The sequence below is a fragment of the Oryctolagus cuniculus genome, chromosome 6 (genome assembly GCF_051225735.1).
Source record: "Oryctolagus cuniculus isolate XC-2025 breed Fujian yellow rabbit chromosome 6, ASM5122573v1, whole genome shotgun sequence".
In the NCBI taxonomy this organism is placed as follows: domain Eukaryota; kingdom Metazoa; phylum Chordata; class Mammalia; order Lagomorpha; family Leporidae; genus Oryctolagus; species Oryctolagus cuniculus.
This window is the reverse complement of record NC_142872.1, coordinates 43418121-43438987: the sequence shown is the minus strand read 5'-3', so window position 1 is coordinate 43438987 and position 20867 is coordinate 43418121. Positions and strand designations below refer to the sequence as shown.

Sequence of the window (20867 nt, the reverse complement as noted above, 5' to 3'; positions counted from 1 at the left end):
GAGAGAAATGCAGATCATCCCTGACCAGGCTTACAATACATTTTACATTCTCTCCAGGTGTACAAAAGAGGAAATTTCCCTGGCATGCTACAATAGAAACTTCTCTGCGTATGACAATCTAAGGAACTAGCATGAAAAATATAATATGGTTACACCTATTTTACCACCACAGTTTGATTTTTCACCTCAGTCAAGATCTTTTGCAGATTGTGAGCATATGACCCACTACAGAGGAAATATTTTTCAGTCTTCAAAACAACAGGTTCAAAAACTATGCTATATATAGAGAAGGAATTTGCTAAATTCTTCAGCTCCCTCTTAGCAAATCCAGGGTTGTTCGGGCTGCTTTCAAAAAGAAAGAGTGACCTCTATCCCTGCACCTAATGGCCACTTATAGCCAGAATAAAGAAACACATTTTGGGCCCGGTGCCATGGCGCACTAGTTTAATCCTCTGCCTGCGGCGGCAGCATCCCATATAGGCACCGGGTTCTAGTCCTGGTTGCTCCTCTTCCAGTCCAGCTCTCTGCTGTGGCCCGGGAAGGCAGTGGAGGATGGCCCAAGTGCTTGGGCCCCTGCCCCGGCATGGGAGACCGTGAGGAAGCACCTGGCTCCTGGCTTCAGATCGGCACAGCTCCAGCCATTTTGGCCATTTGGGGAGTGAACCAATGGAAGGAAGACCTTTTTCTCTGTCTCTCTCTCTCTCTCACTAGCTGTAACTCTACCTGTCAAAGAGTAGAGTTACATTTTTCTATGTACAGGAGGGACTTTGTGAACCTGACTAGAAACTATAGTTACTCTTAGATATGCACTAGGGCTGATTATAGGACACTTCCTTCCCCAGATACCAAAGTGTCTGGATGCTCAGGTCCCTTAGAAAATGGCATAGGATTTGCATATAAACCTATGCACATCCTTCCACACACTTTAAATCAGCTTAATTGTAAACATGTGCAGGCTTTAAACATGTGTACATGTTCAGCACACAACCATGTCTGCTCTGAGTATTTTTCAGTCTGCAGTTGGTTCAATCAATCTGCAGACATTGAATCCATGAATACAGAGATCAAATGTATACTGAAGCTACTTGATCACTTTTTAGATACATACTTCTAATGCTGACTCCCTATGCTGTCACTGTACTAGTTTCCATATTCCCAAGGAAAAGTTGGCCTTCTGGCCTCTACTCATTTACTTCTCAGGGCCAAAAGTTCCATGTGGAGGGTACACAGAAAAGGCAATGAGGAAAGTGAAGGTTAAAAAAAGTAAAAAAAACACATTGCCAGAAAATGGGAAAATGTACTTCTCATCTGATAAACTTGTAGTTGGTTCATTTGTTCTTTCTTTGATTCATGTATTCATTTTACTCATTTAATAGATATTTAATAAGCACCTAAAATATGTTGAGCATTGACCTAAATTCTGGAGACAAAGAAGGTAACAGAATAGACAAGGTTGCTACCTCCTAGGGTTTATGTTTTAATGTGAGGAAAGATAATAAACAAATAAATGGATAAAAATGCAAATCATCTTCATTTCTGTGAAGGAAACCATCAGAGTGAACCTATAAAGGATAACAGGGAACCTATCTGGAACTTTCTCTGCCTAACACAGCATATGCTACAACAATGTGCTTTTTTTTTTTTTTTTTAATAATGTGGTGCTCAACAGTAAAACAAAAAACTAAAAATGCCCTGTTTGTTGTCACTTCTATATGGCCAGTTCAGGCCAACTCTGACTTGTAGAACAAGACTAAAAGGAAGAGAAGAAAGGCTAAGGTGGTATTCCTTGACTCCAACAGAATTACTACAGATGAAAAAAGAAATTCTCCTTTGAGAGCATTTGCAATGACAAGGCATGCACCTGTCAAGCTGATAAGAAAGTCAGAAATCAGTGGTTCAGACAAATGGATCTCAAAAGAGATCTATTCATCCAAGACAAGATTATCTTTTTTAAAAGACTTATTTATTTATTTGAGGGGCAAAACAACAGAGGAAGAGGATAATAATGAAAGAGGAGACGGAGGGAAGTCTTCCATCTACTGCTCCACTCCACTCCCCAAATGGCTATAACAGTGAGGTATGGACCAGGCAGAAGCCATGAGCCAGAAACCTTATCCTGGTCTCCCATGTGGGTAGCAGGGATCTAAGTATTTGAGCCATCTTCCGCTGCCTTTCCAGGTGCATTAGCAGACAGCTGCATCAGATGGAGCACTCGGGATGAGCACTCCAATATGGGATGCCTGAATCAAAGGCAGCAGCTTAATCCACCATGCTACAATTTCAGCTCCACAAGACAATATTCTTACACTCATATAACTTTCAGCAAGTTCTTAGCTTCTCCAAACTTCAATGCCTCATCTTTACAGTGGGTATAAAAACAGAACCTACTTTTTAGTATCATCACAAGGATTCAGTGGATTAACTAAATGAAAGTCACTTAATACCAAGCTCTGGATGTTGCACACATTGAGTAAAGGGTAGCATCACTTGGAATTTATGCCTCCGCCCTTATTTGTGTAATGAAGATAACAATACTTACCTCAAGCACTGATAGGGGGACTAAATGAATTAATCCACATAAAGCATGTAAAACATCACAGCCTACAGTAAGGACTTAATAAATATTGGCCTTTAGTTAATTAGTATCATTATTAATCTGACTCACATGCTGGTGACAGTGGTAGTGAAGCCATCCCATTTTTAAAGCAGCAATAATGACTTTGAGTCCTGGATTTCTGAGCAAATTCTGCAAAAGAATTGGATTAGCTGAGCCCAACCCACCTTGACCACTGATTTGTCTGTAATTTATTCATCACTTGAGATTGATGGAATGGGGGGACAGAATGGATGAGTTACAGGAACCCACTGATAATTTTAAGTATCACTATCATGAATTAATCACCTTTTCCAAATTTATTTATTCAATAATGATATTCTCCAATTTTATTTATTCAAATTAATTTCATTTTCAAAATTATATTCTTTGTATTACCGTACTATTTCTTTAATTCCTACTATTGGAAGAGGACCAAAATTTGCAAAATCATATATTGTCTTTCATCTGTTCATTCTCAAATTCTACATCTGCACTGGACTACAAATTCTACTAGGTAAGGAGCCACATTGGTTAGGGTCTTAGGCCATCCCTAATGCCTTTATGTATCTATCACAGATGTGCAATTACAGGGATGCAGAAAAGCAAGGGGAAAAAATAGTAGTGGCTAAAGGTCTTTGTCTTCCCAGTACAAGTTTCTCCAGCTTTGGATAAGGGGACTTCTACATCACCCAATGCAATCAATCACAGTAAAGTATCCAGCAGTTGGTACAGAGATGAGCACATGACTTCATCTGAGCCAACAAGTCCTTCCTCCAATTTTTCTGGCTGGAGTTTTTAGGAGAATTTCCTTTTCTCTCAATGGTTATCTGATCACAGATTATTCCTTTAAATGGGAAATGCCCTATCTGGGACATCAGCATGTCTGGTCACCAAGGTTACCTCTAAACCTGCCATATTTCTACAATTTGCTTAGACAAATGCATTCCCCTATTGCTTAATCTACTTCAAGTCTCCTTTCTCTCCATACATCCAAAAATCTAAAAAGGCTCTAGGAAGGGATGATCAAGCTCATTATTAACAATAGAAATGACAACATAACTTTCTTCTGGAGACCCCACCACATGTCACTCACGGTATTAAGTATGTTTTTCTGTATCATTTCATTATTCACAAGTCCATGAGGTAGGTACTAACATTATCCCCTTTTTGCACAATGGAAACAGGCAGAGATATCAATTAACTTTCCCCGGGACATAGAGCAAGGAGGTAATTGACATCAGAGCTTATCTCATACGTATGTCAAAGAGAGCACATATCCAAATACCGTTCCTGCACTATTGCTATTAGGATTACTGGGCAGTGGGAGGCTTCTTTGAAATACAGACCAACAGACTGCACCTTAATTTACTGAATCAGAAGTTTCATGGGGAGAAAGAATTACAGTTTATTAGACTGGTAGGTCTATCTTTAGATTCCCTAGAGAACAGAATAAACTGAATTCTTGGGATTACATTCTCACCATTACAGTCACTATTCACCAAAACCAACGAGTCAAATTAATGGCAGTATTACTTCCATCCTTCATGGCAGAATTACAGGGAGTATGAGGAATGAAGGAAGGACAAAAGTACAGAAAACAATCAGGACATCATGTCCCCAATCTTATCCCTCCTTCCATATCCAGTTGGAGCCACTGACTTTATAAATCGACAATAAAGAAGGTTAGAAACTGAGATTACCAAATAATATAAATAATTCTCCTTTAGCCTACCTTCATATGTGGCTTTGAACTCCAAAGACATAATCTTCACACAAGTTCTTCATTTTAACAACTTAAGGCAGGTGCTCTGAGAGCATTTTGAGCTCCAAGAAGAATCAAGTTAGAAGAGGTCCAATTTCACCTTTCCACAATTTCTCTGAAATGCTTTCCTTTCTCTCATTCCAAAAGTTACATTTTAATTTTGTTCTCACATTTGAGTTGTTTTGGGCTTTCCACCACCAAAGCAATGTTTTCTTACCAATGCTTCATTGGCTTGTGTTTCATTTATTCCACCTCATCTCCTACTAAGTTTCTCCCTGGAAAGGTTTTACACGTATGCTGCAGCCTCCCCTCTTCCCTGACCCACCACTAGGAGATGATGGGCACCTATACTCATTACTTTACAGTCACCCTCCACCAGCAAAACTGCATTTCTAACTAAAAGAGGGAATAATGACTATGAATGCTGGAGTTCAGTACCTGGCTAGGATGAACAACACCAGCAGATCATATCTGGGTTTTTATAAACCTCTTCCTTTTTTTAAAAAAGATTTAATTATTTATTTGAAAGGCAGAGCTACAGAGAGGCAGAGGCAAAGACAGAGAAAGGTCTTCCATCCACTGGTTCACTCTCCAGATGGTCGCAACAGCCAGAGCTGAGCCCATCAAAAGCCAGGAGCCAGGAGCTTCTTCCTGGTCTCCCACATAGGTCAGGAACCCAAGAACTTGGGCCATCTTCTACTGCTTTCCCAGGCCATAGCAGACAGCTGGATTGGAAGTGAGCAGCTGGGACTCGAACAAGCGCCCATATTGGATGATGACATCATAGGCAATGACTTTACCCACTACAACACAGAGTTGGCCCCTAAACCTCTTCTTCTTCTTGTTTTGTTTTATTCTGTTTTTTTTTTTTTTATAAAGGGATGTTTTCCCTCTTCTATTCTTTTTTTTTTAAGCTTTATTTATTTATTTGGAAGGCAGAGTTAGAGAGGCATAGACAGAGGCAGAGAGAGAGAGAGTCTTCCATCCACTGGTTCACTCTCCAGATGGCCACAATGGCCAGAGCTGAGCCCATCAAAACCAGGAGCAAGGAACTTCTTCCTGGTATCCCTCATGGACGCAGGGGCCCAAGGACTTGGGTCACCTTCTACTGCTTTCCCAGGCCATAGCCATGAGCTGGATCAGAAGTGAAGCAGCTGGGACTCAAACTGGTGCCCATATGGGATGCCCGCACCACAGGCAGTGACTTTATCTGCCTTACTTACTTTATGCCAAAACACTGGCCCCTAAACCTCTTCATAATTCACTCATTCTTCTGTGAAGAGATTGAAAATCCATTTTCTGCTATAGTGGCCCCTAAAATTAACAATAGAGGAGTCAAAACCCTCTAAACCTAAAACATCCAAAGATTTTTAACTAGATACATGGTAGCCCAAGTCTATTAGAATAACAATTTCACAAAAATTTCCTAAGTCCCAACATTGTCATATCTCTCCCAGTTTCCTCTAAATTCATAGCTACCACCACCAATCACTAGAGCAACCCACCCAAGAAATGAGATGAAATTTTCTTATGGGTAACATGTTTAGGGTCTTGGTCATCATTTGATATTTTAAGACTTACATCACCACCAAACAGACCTCATCCATACTCCATGATTTATATTCCACTAAATAGGTACCTTACTTTCAAACTCTAAATAGCCAAATTTAACATGTTGTACAACTTATCCTACCACTTAAGTCCTCCAGACTGTGGCAGAGGCATATTAAGATACTCAGAAACAAAAGGAAAATCATTTGGCAAATACAAGGCTGCTTAAAAAATTTCATAGAAAACTAGAACTTTAAAAAGTTTATATCAGTGCAAAAGTAATTTGAAACTGATAGTTTTTAATAATATGCATTTTCCAAGAACTTTATTTTATTTTTTTATTTTTTGACAAGCAGAGTGGACAGTGAGAGAGAGAGACAGAGAGAAAGGTCTTCCTTTGCCATTGGTTCACCCTCCAATGGCCGCTGCGGCCGGTGCCCTGCGGCCAGGGCACCGCGCTGATCCGATGGCAGGAGCCAGGTACTTCTCCTGGTCTCCCATGGGGTGCAGGGCCCAAGTACTTGGGCCATCCTCCACTGTACTCCCGGGCTACAGCAGAGAGCTGGCCTGGAAGAGGGGCAACCAGGACAGAATCCGGCGCCCCGACCAGGACTAGAACCCGGTGTGCCAGCGCCGCAAGGTGGAGGATTAGCCTAGTGAGCCGCGGCACTGGCCCCAAGAACTTTTTGAAGAAGCCTCTTCTGTGATCCTTCAAACTTCCCTGCCTTGAGAAAATAGTGTAAGGCAGAAAGCAGAGAATGGTAAAGGATGAAATGGAAATATTTCTTTCTTTCTGTTTTACTCTGCTTATATTTGAATAATACATCTTGATGTATTATTGAACTATTTAATATTCCTCAACTCATCTTCCTAACTTGGACAGTACCTGGAACAATTAACAGTACAGTATTAACTAGCAATAGTGACAAATAATAATCACCTCCCCTGAGACACCACCATTGGGCCAGTTTCCTGGCATGATTGCCTTACTTATAATGAAAGCTAATAAGAGAGGGGATTTTCACCATGGTATTATGTGAAAAGGAAGTTCTACTTAGTGTTGAACAGGCACATTGAGTATTGCCTACTAAATGATCCAGACAGGGTCTTTTCTAACCCATTTTGGACCTGATTGAGGACTAAGTTCTTAGTGTTGATGACACAAAAGTAACAGCCAATCCCAACAAAAATATTCTAATCCATCTTTGATCCAATCAGAGATTGATAGACTTTCACCTTTCTTAAATAAAATTTATTTCTCAGACTAGAGCCAACTCTTCTGTTTTCCTTTGGGGGAAACTGAAGTAGTTCCTAAGGAATGTGGGTTTCCCTTGCCTAGCAAACAATCAAGTCAGCTTTACCATGGACTCTTTAAGTAGTCAATGGATCTGTTATGTGATATGTCATACCTACTTCTTTGATTCTTTTATACTGCTCAATATATGAGCATAATTTATCATGAGTTGGGAACATCAAACCAACCATCCATCCACATATTTGATTTTCTGTCCATCCAATAAATACTGTAATATTTTCCAACATTTTTTTTTTTGACAGGCAGAGTGGACAGTGAGAGAGAGACAGAGAGAAAGGGCTTCCTTTTGCTGTTGGTTCACCCTCCAATGGCTGCCACGGCTGGTGCGCTGCGGCCGGCGCACCATGCTGATCCGATGGCAGGAGCCAGGTGCTTCTCCTGGTCTCCCACGGGGTGCAGGGCCCAAGTACTCGGGCCATCCTCCACTGCACTCCCTGGCCACAGCAGAGAGCTGGCCTGGAAGAGGGGCAACCGGGACAGAATCCAGTGCCCCGACCGGGACTAGAACCCGGTGTGCCGGCGCCGCAAGGCGGAGGATTAGCCTAGTGAGCCACGGCGCCGGCCTTTCCAACGTTTTAATTATCAAAATATACATTAGACTACATTACTTCACAGTGGAGCAGAGATGAAGCTGCTAGAGGTGAAAGGGAACTGACTGGGGCCGTGGCTCACTTGGTTAATCCTCTGCTGCGGCGCTGGCATCCCATATGGGTGCTGGCCTGGGAAAGCAGTAGAAGATGGCCCAAGTCCTTGGGCCCCTGCACCCACATGGGAGACTGGGAAGAAGCACCTGGCTCCTGGCTTCAGATTGGTTCAGTTCCAGCCGTTGCGGCCATTTGAGGAGTGAACCAACGGAAGGAAGACCTTTCTCTCTGTCTCTCCCTCTCACTGTCTGTAACTCTACTTCTGAAATAAATATATAAAATCTTTAAAAAAAAAAAAAAAAAGAAAGGGAACTGACCACCTCTGTCCACAAATGGACCTTCCCAATGGCTAAGTGATCAGTATATCAGCGTACCTATCATCCACTTGGGACTCTCATTTGTGCCAAGGCCATCTGGTTGGGGTGACTTTGAGCTACTATAGTTGCACCAAGAACCAGAAGAAACCACCAAGACAAATTAACAAGTATGGCCCTGGCCCTCATGGAATTTACAGCCAAGTGAGTATTTCAAGAGTAATGTGTGATACAAAAGAGGAATTATGGGACTTGTGCAAGCACATGATAGCAGATCCACCTGATCTGGGAAGCCTTTTAGAGCTCAGTGAACTTTGGAAGTGATCCAAAAGAACTAGGTCAGAATTCAGCATTGAGAGGAGGTGAAAGTTCTGTTACAGAGATAACACTACAGAAGGGGTTAGATGTGCTAATTTGGCCTTCCTCATTTTGATAGACAGGAACAATACCTAACTCCTTACTGTCTTCGAGATCATTGAGCACTGCACCATACTGCACATATAACAAATTTTTATGTATCCAAAAGCTTTTCCATCACTAAAATAAATTGTTGAGTTAGGAAGTAATTATATTGAAAAACAGAGCAAAACAACGCTATTACCCTGAACTATCTTGAAGTTAAACTTAAACCCTTCTTAGCTTTTTACTCTTAGATTTAATAAGCACTCTCACGCATCCTATTTTGCTCAAGGTCAACACCAATGAAGTTAATGAAAATCTTCCTGTTTGGAATCAGTCCCCGATGTGCTACACACAACCTTTAAGACTTACTTATTTCTCTGTGCGGTGCTCTCAATCTGTACGGCAGAGGAAAAGTAGCTTGTGTCCAGTTTGAGTTTTGCCTTTAGCTGTCAGTCCCTTATTCTGGCCTTGGGTTTTTTACTGATAAAATGAGGAGAGTAACCTCTATGGTCCTTCTTTCAGTTCCAACTTGCAACACAGCTGAGTACAAGTGGAAGCAACATGCCTGAAGGAAAGGAAGCCTGAATGACAATGAATTCTGTTTAAATAGCATTCTCATTACAAATAACCCCTGGGAAAGAAACACACAGTCCCAGGAGAACAGCACCTGGTGATGGTGGTGAACAGAAGGCAGGAAGAGAGGTAGGGGCTGGGCCCACAAAGATGGAAACAAATGAATCAGCACTTTTGAAGCAACTTCTTCTGTTTATCCCATTTCTCCTTCCCTCCATTGAGTAAACAGATTCATGATCCATGTGGAGATTTTTAAGGCCATTTTCAATTATAATGACTTTTCATTTATATTTGGCAGAAAGACCAGAGAAACAAAGGATGCTTCAGTATTTTTACAAGAAAAGATGCTTAAAGGGCCAGAGTGGATTGCTCATTAAAAAAGAAAAGGCCACTCCCTGCATAGCAACAACACACATGGCAACCAGAAATACTAGGAAGCCAAGTTCACCCCCATTTAGGTAAAAGGATGAAAACTGTCAAAAGATGACAATGCTATCATTTCAGGATTAACACCTGTCAAGGAGAAAAGGAAATGAGCAGAGGTGCATAATCTGTCTGAGAGTCAAGGTCAGAGGCAAGCAGGTCCTTATTTTATTCATTTTTCTAAAGGTACAGAAAGATTACATCCAGCAGATGGAGGCTTTTAGCATTAAATAAGCTCCTGTGGCTGCGTTTACTCGCAACACAAGGACAAGAAATATACAGCTCTAGTTGGCCATCTGGTTCTTAATGTGAAGGTAGAGGCCAAGGCAAGTTTTTTTTTCAACTTTAGGTTTTTGAATTTACAGAATAATCATTATTATTTTTAAGCACAGACATCATTAACAACTCCCATACTGCATTGTTTATGCGAAGGTCTATGCATATTGTATGAAGCTTTTGCCAAAATGATAATACCAGGTGTCAACATACACATCTCAATAGCCCTTAAAAGAAAAAAGTGCCTGTGTTTGCAAATTAGCACCTGAGCACTCATTCCTGTTAAGAGCTGGATTTGCTTCACCCATTCTTTGCTGTGAGTGAGACATTCACACGGAAATGGAACTGTTTCTGGGACTGAAGGAGACAAAAAACTGATGGGATTTGCTGTGTTTATCCTGAAGCTTCCAAATCAGACTAAAGTCCTTAACAGTAGGAAGTTAGGTCCTGACACCAAAAAGATGTGCACCTTTTGATTAATTGGGAACTTCTATGCGATGCAGGCTGCAAAATATGTCTTCCAAGCCTTGCAGAAATTTAGGGACCTGGATCTTCCCACATTGCTCCTAAGAGGCGGTGTTGCAGTGCAGATGATGTCTGCACCCAGCTTTTCAGCGGGATGAACAGCATAGGGGAGAATGCAGAGCTCAAGGTAAGAATGGCATCATTAAAGCACCAATGAAAAAGTACAAGGCAAAATGTTTCTCAGAACCAAAGAACCAGAGTAGCTGTTGTGGCACAGCAAGTTAAGTTGCTCATTCAGATGCTCACATCCCATACTGGAGTGCCTAGGATCAGGTCCTACCTCTTCTTCCTATCCAGCAGGCAGATGATGGCTCAAGTGCTTGGATTCCTGCCACACGTGTGGGAGATCCTGATCGAGTTCTTGGCTCCTAACTTGGGCCTGCCCTAGCCACAGTTGTTGCACCATTTGGTGTGTTAACTAGTGGATAGACAATCTCTTTCCCTGCCTCTGTCATTCTGTCTTTCAAATGAATAAATAAACTTTTAAAAGAACTTTTAACAGAAGGAATAGAGCCAACATAATAGCAAGGGTGAGAACAGCTTCATTCCAGAGGTCCTGCTCCTGATTCCTTCCTCAAATGCATCACAGTGCACCCAAGTTCCTTCCACCACTCATGCCCTTAATTTTCTCAAAATGGAAAACCTAGTACAGCAAATACCCACACCTTCGATTTCCTGGACTTCCATTAAAAACCAAAAGAGTACAATTTAGCTAGTTAGATGCCAGTGGAAAGTTTCCAGATGCCAGTCTTACAAGTCAGGCTGCAAAGTGGACTCGGAAAATCACTCTAAAGGCTGGGAACAGAGACTCCTAGCATAGACTCCCAGGCCTCCCTTCTGCCCAGCAGAGAATGATAAGAAAGACATAATATTCCAACACTGTTTGCAATTATTAATCTTTTAGTGTTATCCATTAAAGGGATTGCATTTGGGACACAGGATACTTAGAAATGAACATAGCTTTGTTTTATCTCTCTGATGTTGGCCCACAAATCATTAATCTAACATGAAGAAACTCAATTGCCCAGATAAAATTTTTCCTCTTAAACCGAATAAACAGATGCAAATAACAGAATGGCCTACTTCTCAAAGATGTAGTTCATTTCCAAGTGCTGTCAGAGAGACACGTGCTAAATCAGCCTCATCTGTATCTCTACACAAATATTAGAGCAGAGCACTTGTTTCGTATTCTTCTATGAGATGGTCAGTCACATGGGGCCACAAGAAGAGACAGGGACAGGCACAGGAAAGCAAACTGTATTATACACACTGTTGTGGGAAAAGGAATCCTCCCCTTCAACTCAAAATAACATGTACGTCCAGCTAAGGGTGCTTTTTTTTTCTCTGAGATCTCTATCACAAGAACTCTTCATACCTGGTGACCTGGGAGATTTCTCAGAACAAGTGCTCATGCCCTTAACCAGCAAGCTTCCTGTCTGTCTAGTGCAGTACAACCACAGCACCTGCAAGACACCGCAGTTGCTCACTCCTGTGGTGCTATCATCTCCTGGAAAAGGCCCAGGATCTGATAAGAAAACCCCCGAACCTTGGGCCTGCTGCTGCTTCTCCAGACACAGCTTTCTAGGGCTGCTGCTCCATTAAGCACAGCCCTTCACGGCCCTTCCTCTGTGAAGTAAAACCTCCTCTCTGGTCTTTTTCCCCAGCCTCTCTGGGGCTATTGCTTCTTAAAGATACAGCCCATCCTCTGTAAAATAAAACTTTGATCACAAATGACAGCTAAACCTAATTTGGCTGCCATTGACCTTGGCCTGTTGAATACCTGTCGCTCACGGGTCCTAGAAACAGGCAGCCTGGCCTGCCACAAAAAGATCTGTTTTAAGGGTGGAATTTTGTTGATTCTTGGCAGTTAAGAATATTCCAGGAACCAATATTTTGAGGGTCAGCTACTGTGTTTAACATGGTAGCCACTAGCTACACGAGGTTATTTAAATTGAAATTAAAATGTGAAGTCCTCAGTGGCCACGTGTGGTTGGTTCCCACTATCTTAGTCCAACGGAGAACATGCTCATCATTTTCCAAGGCTCTCTTTGACAGAGTTTCTCTAGAAGCTTAAATTGGAAGGAATCTTCCATGTCTCTCTAGTTCTACCTGTTGTATAAAATCCATGACAGAGTCTAAAAATAAAGTTTGAAGAAAGGAAAACTCAGATGTTCAAGATCTTCCTGAGAGCAGTTTATCAGGGTCGTTTGGCAGTTCTGGCGTTCCTTCGAAACCCAGTTCTTCCACATGCTGGCTACGCAGCACTGGGATGGTTACCTCATTTCTGAGCCCGGCCTCCCTCAGTTTCCATGGCCACCCACAGCCTCGCCCCTCTCTCTTCTTCCTTAATAATAGAAAATTTGTCTACAACATATGTCAGCAGATCACAGGGCTTCCTTAATGGGTGGAGGCCAGATCCCTCCACAGACATGAAATGAAGTCTTGTATAAGGAGATACGAGGGGAACTTGGCTAGGGAGGAGTTCTAGTCCCAGATAAAAAAACCAAGACTGTGAGGAGCAAACCTTAGGCTCTTCCTTATCTTTCTTTCTTGCTGTGCAGACCTAATGCCTGGATCTGTAGTAGCAATCTTGCAGTCATGTGGTATCAAGCATGATGATAAAAGCAAATACACTAAGGGTAAAAGAACGGAGACTGCAGAGAACTTGGGCTCTGAACAGCCATACACAACTGCACTCGTTATGCTGGGGGCAGGGGCAAGAACCTACATCTTAACTCCTATATGCTTTGTTTATTGTTACTTACATCCAAAAGCACTTCTATCATAGGTAAAAGAGATTTGAGGTAGACAGGGGAAGTTCCAGTTCCGAAGTCATCAAGGCTTCTGCTCTGTTATCCTAGCATTTGTCCTCCAATCTCAAAACTACCTCCTGTTCCAGAATTTCAGCCATCACAAGGAGGTTTCAGGCAGCAGGAAGGAGGAAAAGGGAAGTACAAGTGGCTGCATCTCCCCGATGACTTAGCATCATAATACAACCAGTCTAAGAAGTTCCACACAACACTCCCACTGAACAGCCCATCTGTCAGAATACAGTCACAGGGCATGACTGGTCCCAAAGCAACCTGGGAATGTAGCCTTTGCAATGGAGACCATTGCTAGTCCAATAAAATGGGCTCTGCTACTTAGGAACAAGGAGAGAAAGAATCTCAAGTGACACTTGGCAGGCTATTGTAAAATAAAAAGAGTTGAGGCAAGCAAATTGTTCGACACAGTGTATCATACAACTTGTATAATCAACACTAAATAAAAGTTGGGACTGGGGATGGGGACGGAATGAAATATATTTGGGCTAGTATTCAGTTGGTCTTCTTTCATTAATACAGCATTCTCAAAACTTTGGAGCCGGTCTGTGGCGCAGCGGCTTAATGTCCTGGCCTGAAGCGCCAGCATCCCATATGGGCACCAGTTCTAGTCCCAGCTGCTCCACTTCTGATCCAGCTCTCTGCTGTGGCCTGCGAAAGCAGTAGAAGATGGCCCAAGTCCTTGGGCCCCTGCACCCATGTGGAAGACCAGGAAGAAGCTCCTGGCTCCTGGCTTCGGACTGGCACAGCTCCGGCCATTGCAGCCAATTGGGGAGTGAACCATCAGATGGAAGACCTCTCTCTCTCTCTCTCTCTCTCTCTCTCTTCCTTTCCTCTCTCTGTGTAACTCTGACTTTCGAATAAATAAATCTTTAAAAAAAAAAAAAACCTTCACTCATTTGCACACTGCCTTCACGATTTCTCTCAGAATTCATCATGTTTATTATTAATACTATTCTTAAATCATCTTCTTTTAAGCAAGTATATAATTTCCATAAATACAAAAATGAATATTCCTCTAACAATGAAATAAAAAAGATATATTTGGAAGTTACCTAAAATCATCCTTCACACCACGTTTTTGGAAAACACAACTCTATCGAATGCTCCGGAATAAATGCCTCCTGTGATTGATTGCTGCAGGTTTGCTGTGGCCATTAATCAATCTCTGCTGCTATTTATTTGCTTCATCTAACACTGTCATATGGAGATTATTCCTTAAATATCTTTAGTAATTAGCAAAATTGGCATTTTGTTTAAGTTTAGCCAAACTCTCAAAGAGAATCAATGCCAGAAAGAATGTGGTCCCTGAGCCTTAAAAAAGCCAACTCACTCAACAGTGTTTTTATTCTCTTTTTTGGGGGGATCTGGATAGAAACCTACTGAGAAATAGCGATTGAACACATTGTCAGTTTCAAACATATCTTCTGCATCTTTCCTTTTTGATCTCTAATCTCTATTTAACCTTCCCCACTAAGCTCCTTGACATGACATCCAGGTCCTCGGTGATGCCTCCCTTCATTCCGCCGCACACCTTCTGCTCTGTCCCCTGCTGTCCCTGCCATTTTCAAGCCCTCGTGTCGTTCCTCAGTAGTTCTTCCCATCCATGTTCCCTCATATGTAAAGGGGGCAATTTTAGCTCCTGCTCCATTCAACTGCCAAACCTGTCAGGAGGATAAAACAAGGCCACATTGTGAAAAGCTCTGGAAAACTAAAAGTGTCATATGTCACATAGTGTCATCCAACTCAAAAGCCTTCATGTTGCAGTGGTTCTGAGCATGGGCTCCACACCCACAGCAATTAGCTCACCACCATTCATGGGCTGTGTGGCTCTGTCTGTCTCCATTTCTTTCTCTATAAACTAAGGAAAGCATGTAGTAATGAGTACTGTTAAGTCAGTGGGTTAACACACATAGAACAGAGCCTGGCACACAGTAAGCTCTCAGAACTTGTTAGCTGTTATCCTTGTCAGTGTTACCCTCAAAACAGTGGTTAAAAGGATGGGTTCTGGAGTCATGCAAATTTGATTTAAATTCTACCACTCATATGTAGAAAAGATCACAAATCCACTCACATTGCTAAGGAAATGCTGCTTCTTAATTTATCTCTATAACAAACCAACTCTTTCACACAAGCTCTTACCTACTGAGCAATGGGAAATGAATAAACAAATGGAGATTTAGTCTACTCTAGTTAACATAGACCAACATAATAATTTAGAGTTCCCTAGGAAAGGCTCATTCATTGTAACTACAAGTATATAATCACAGATTTCCAAACCCCTCCCCTCCTGCTTCTCTCCAGGGGGACTAGTGGAACCAGGCTGTGTTGTGGAGAGGCAGGGCCAGGACAAGGGTGCAGCAAGCCATGCCCCTAGCATGCAGAATGTAGGAGGCACCTGCCCAAGGCTGAGAGCTAATGACTCCTCTGACCTAGAGCTTCATTTGCCTTGCTCTAGTGCCAGCCCTGGGGGCAGGAGGACCCTTGACCTCATGCTGCCTTTTGAGATGAGTCAGCCAGTTGAGGACCTCATTGTTGATAGTGCTTTTGCCCCCGGGCACGCCAATAATGCTGAACTTGGTGCCTGGCATATCTCTAAAGTAGGCTTTGATGACTGTCTACAGAGGTTCTCTAGCCAGCTTATCTCCCCATAGTTCCTGCTAAAGCCACTGAGTTTCAGGCAGATCTTCCACCGATAGGTCAGATAGGCAAGGCATTCACATTCTCTGCCAGGCTGTGTTGGGGTCCCTCGGGCCAGCTTCTCCAGAGCCCACTTTCTTGAGCACCCAGGCACTCCTGGGCTCCCTCCATACCACAACACAGCAAGGACTCTGAAGACAACTTAGAAAAGCTGAATGTGGGCCTTCTCTCTGCCTGAGCACACTGGTCTGGCCAGCTAAATGCCCTCAGGTGTGGCCATGCCCAAGTCCGAAGCATGGCAGCCTGGAATCAGTCTCCACCCAGGGCCCTGAATATACCTACATCCAAAGCCACATGACCTTGTAACCTCCTCAGTTAACCTCACCATCCCCACTTCTCCAGCCACAAGTCTCCAGGAGGAGATCAGGATCCATCCCTGCCTCTCTCACCTCTTCTCCCCACAAAAGTCCTGTCCGGGAGAAACAGGTCCCTACCTTTCTCATCAGACAGCATGTCTGATGTTCTTCCTAACATGGGCAGCAAATCACATGGCCTTGCCAACAGGGGAAAGAGTTCTCTCTATTCAGTGAAAGAAACCAGGATCAAAATCTTCCAGGTTTCCTTTCTAGATGCACTAAAAATACTGAAAAATAAATCAATCCGATCCACCTCCCTTTCCCTTTCATTATCCTCTTCCTTCTGAAGCTGGCTTTAATCTTACTATCTCATCCCTAAATCATAGTTTCAAAGTCAGAAACTGATTAACCCATCCTCTGATCTTTTAATTTCCGTCACAATGCTTCCAAGACCCTCATCTCCCACCTGAAGTAGATGCACGACTCGGGGCTAATTTGCAGAGTCAATAAGGAATATAGAAATGCAAATAAAAAAGTGTAATCTATGTTTTTAAAAAATATTACCTCTACTGCATTTATCACCTCATACAAATTTCATATTTTTAAACCTCATTTTTATCACCTGGAGAAAAATAAATGATCATGGCACTAAAAAACTAAATAATGATGGTACAACACCATAGGGTAATTGAGGCAACTTAAACTGTGTGTACACAAGGGCATGTGAGCAAATGTTCATTATAGCATTACTCACAATAACCATAAGCTAGAAGCAATCCAACTGGAAACGGGAAACAAAATGCTATCTAGCCACACAGGGTAAGACTACTGGCGATAAACATGAAAGAACTACTGTTACATAGCACAGTAAGGTTGAATCTCAAGGACACTATGCTAAGTGAAAAAAATCTGACTCAAAACCTACATATGGTACAATTCCATTTATTTCAATGTCCAGAAAAGGCAAAACCATAGTGACAGAGAATTAATCAGTCCAGGTCTAGGAGTGGGAATAAGATTGATAACAAACAGGCACAAGAGAATGTTTGGGCATGACAGAAATATTCAACAACTAGATTTACTAAAACCATTGAATCGTGTATGTACCATGAGTAAATACCATGGTCCATAGTTTGACCCCCTAAGAAGTTATTTTTAAAGTGTTGTGTGTATACCCATCACAGAATACATATGCATGCACACACACACACTCACAATGTCTGCACAGCATAAGCACTTTAAAAATATCAATACCTTTTATGATTGTTTTACTGAAATGTTTTTATTATTATTAGACCTCTTATTCCATATAATTTACATACATAAATTCCATATAATTTACATACATACATACATAAAATAATTTGGTGACATATTTATGCTTAGGGAGTTAGCTATTTAGTTATAGCATCTATTATAAAATTCTTAATATCTTCCAAAATTCTAGCTGTGCAGAAGGTCAGAAAATATCCTCATTATTTTTTTAGATCTATTTATTTATTTGAAAGGCAAAGTTACAGAGGGAGAAACAGAGAAAGATCTTCCATCCACTGGTTCACCCCCAAAATGGTCATGATGGCCGGGACTGAGCCAGTCTAAAACCAGGATCCCGGAATTCCACTCAAGTCTCCCAGGTACATGGTAGGGGTCCACATATTTGGGCCATCTTTGTTGCTTCCCCAGGTGCATTAGTAGGGAGCTGGATCAGAAGCGGAGTAGCTGGGACTTGAATCAGTGCCCATATGGGAGGCCGGTACAGCAGGCGGCAGCTTAACCCCCTGCACCACAATACCAGGCCCTATCCTCATTATTTTATTGTACTTTAGAAACAAAGGTAAATAGGCTCATATTGCTAGAGAGCTATTAGAAATCTCAGCTGATCCTTTGCCTTTTGTGAAAGTCAGTTTTCCAAATCACAATACTTGAGACTAAAAATAAATAAACAATAGTAAAAGCATTCAGCACACCTGCTTCACTAAGGTGCTGTAGCCTTTTAAAAGAACGTTAATATTTATACTCTTCCCCTGGGCTGGTATAAAGGATGCTTCGTCTTTAATATTTAAAGGCATAAGTACATCATCCACTTAGCGTTTACAGCCATTTGTTCCTATTCATAAGGTGATATCTGTTTTAGTAGGAAGAGAAATCTGAGGCATTTAACCAAACCCTCAGCTATACCTTCACATTGTTTCCTGAAAGCAGCTGCTTGCTCCACATTTGAGATGACTGACCATCCATCTACACTCTCCAGGGTCCAGAGTCCTGTGAGGCTTCCTCTCCATGTGACCGGCTTCCAAAACTCATTCCTTTTCTCTCCCAAACTGATCTTCTCCCTCTAACCAGTCAGGTTGCTAACTTCCTAGTCTCCTGATCTCCACTCAGCCTGCTTGCTCTCCTCTTGCCAAGGAGATTTCACCGCCACTGTCCCTCCTGCAGAACCCAGGTCCCTCTGAGGGCTTCGACCTTGCTTCAGAGCTTTCGCTTCGCTCAGCCCTCCCATCATCCTTGTGCTCCACACGGGGGTCAATTTACCCTCCAGCAGATTTATATTCCAGATTAAGTGCTTTTTTTTTTCCCCAGCATTAATTAGGTTACAAACTTCTCAAAAACAAGACCATGGTTTCTACTTCTTGGGGAGCCCTGAGGTGCTAACCTGGGAAATTCATCACACACTGCATATTCATTCAGGGACACAGGCTCTTTGAGGAAGTGTGTACTAGATTGTCCATATTCTGTAAGTTCCCTGGCTCTGCACAGATGTGAATTTCTCTAGCTCGGCAGTTCTCAGAGCCTGGTCCCCAGCATGAGCATCCAGCCCTCCAGCTGGTTCTGAGGCATACCTTATATGGAGAGCCACTGCACTAAATTGAATAGCTATGTCATTCAACTCTGCTCTAATGCGATCAGGGTGGCTACGACGCTCAAACTTCTCACTGCTTTACGCGCGCTTCTAAATTGTTAGCTGCCCCTTAAAAGACCTCTGTCACCCTCCAGACATTTTGCCTTCATTGCAGCCAGACAACCACAAAATGAGGAAGAAAGCAAATCAACTGCGTAGCTTCCCAACCTGTGTGCAGAGCTGAGCTGACATTATTAATGATCGTCATCAGAGACGCTGATGGAACTGAAAAGTTCCTTTGGTGAAATCCACTGTGGCTTGTGCTCTACTGGAAACAAGGGTGGCAAAGGGTCAGCCTTTGCCAGATGGAGAAGCATCCATGTAGCAGGAAGACAATTTGCTGCAAAGCTTTGAGCAGAACTTGGAACGTGCATTGCAGTGGTGTTAAAACTTTTTTATTTAAAAAAGTGTCTCAGAGGGCATAGAAGATCTTTTTCAAACAGCAGACACAATAGCTCCATTAGCAGAATACAAAGCAGCTGGATTTTTAATTTTTTTAAAAATGGTTTTTGTGTATTGCTCTTGTTTTTGAGAAGTCATTCCTTTTTTTGTGACCTGGCAACATAATACATCTAGAAAATTCTTTCCAAAACAAATGAGAGTGGAGGTTAATGCATTTGTCTCAGTTATGTGGGTTTTCCAGACTTTGGAAGGAGACAGATTGGGATCCACATAAGTGAGGACTATAAACACTTACTGAGAACCTCTTAGATGGAAGGCTGTCTGACCAGAGGCAACCACTGTGTGCACCAGCCAAACACCATCATCTCTCACCAGAACAAATTCAAGAGCCTCCTACTGGCTTTCCCAAGAATGGAACACGCTTCTACACCTGCAGACAGCAGTCAGAGATCCCTCTGACACTCAAATCAGCTCATGACCCTCCCACCCCCAAGACTTCCAGCACACTCAGGACGAAGTCCACAGTACTAACTTCAACCCATCCAGCCCCTAGTGAGCTGTCCTCTTTCCCCACAACCTCTGAATCCCTGACGACCCCTCTTCCCTCACTGCACACCAGCCCCTCTTGCCATCCTGCACACTCCCACCTCGGGGCCTTGGCACCTGCAGTTCCCTCTCCCTGGAGCTCCGCTGCCTCATAGAGCCATGGTGCTGCTTTCTGCCTACCTTTTAGACTCTATTAGATGTCATTGTGTCAGAGAAGCCATCTCCTTACAGGAAATATAATGAGGGCATACAAAGCCCTGCCTCCTTTCTTTCTTGCTCCCCTCTCCTTTATTTTCTGCATAGTGACATATTGTACTCCTATTCTTTTAGCCTACAGGGTGAGCAATGTTTAGCCCATGAGTTCTATAAGGCCCATTAAATCATTTGGTCTGGCTCTGCTAAGGCAGGACTCAAAATTCACTAATTGTAAAGCAAAATAATTTTTCAGTTCATAATTTTGTATGACCCGTGAATGATGTCATAAATATCCAAATGGCCCTTGGCAGAAAAAAAACGTTGCCCACTTGTGCATAAGCTCCATAACAGCAAAGATTATATCTGTTCTCTGCTCTATCCTCAGAACCTAGAACTGTGTCTTTTTTTTTTTTTGACAGGCAGAGTGGACAGTGAGAGAGACACAGAGAGAAAGGTCTTCCTTTTCCATTGGTTCACCCCTCAACAGCCGCTGTGGCCGGCGTGCTGGGACAGGCGCACTGTGCTGATCTGAAGCCAGGAGCCAGGTGCTTCTCCTGGTCTCCCATGCGGGTGCAGGGCCCAAGTACTTGGGCCATCCTCCACTGTACTCCCTGGCCACAGCAGAG

General features: G+C 42.5%; 1 protein-coding gene across 21 annotated transcripts in view; it reads right to left on the bottom strand.

Annotated features, from left to right (window-relative positions):
* LOC127490526 (uncharacterized) overlaps positions 1-20867 on the bottom strand; it is a 451570-nt gene that overhangs the window by 187752 nt on the left and 242951 nt on the right. For 3 of the 21 annotated variants that reach the window (XR_016236428.1, XR_016236415.1, XM_089336154.1), the window contains one exon: positions 5581-5672. The exons of the other annotated variants lie outside the window; for them this stretch is intronic. Coding sequence is in view for 1 of the 3 variants with exons in the window: in XM_089336154.1 (XP_089192280.1) it covers positions 5620-5672 (53 nt within the window). In the remaining 2 variants the exon portion in view is untranslated. Of the gene's footprint in view, positions 1-5580; positions 5673-20867 lie in introns of those variants that run through there. 21 annotated transcript variants of the gene reach the window in all.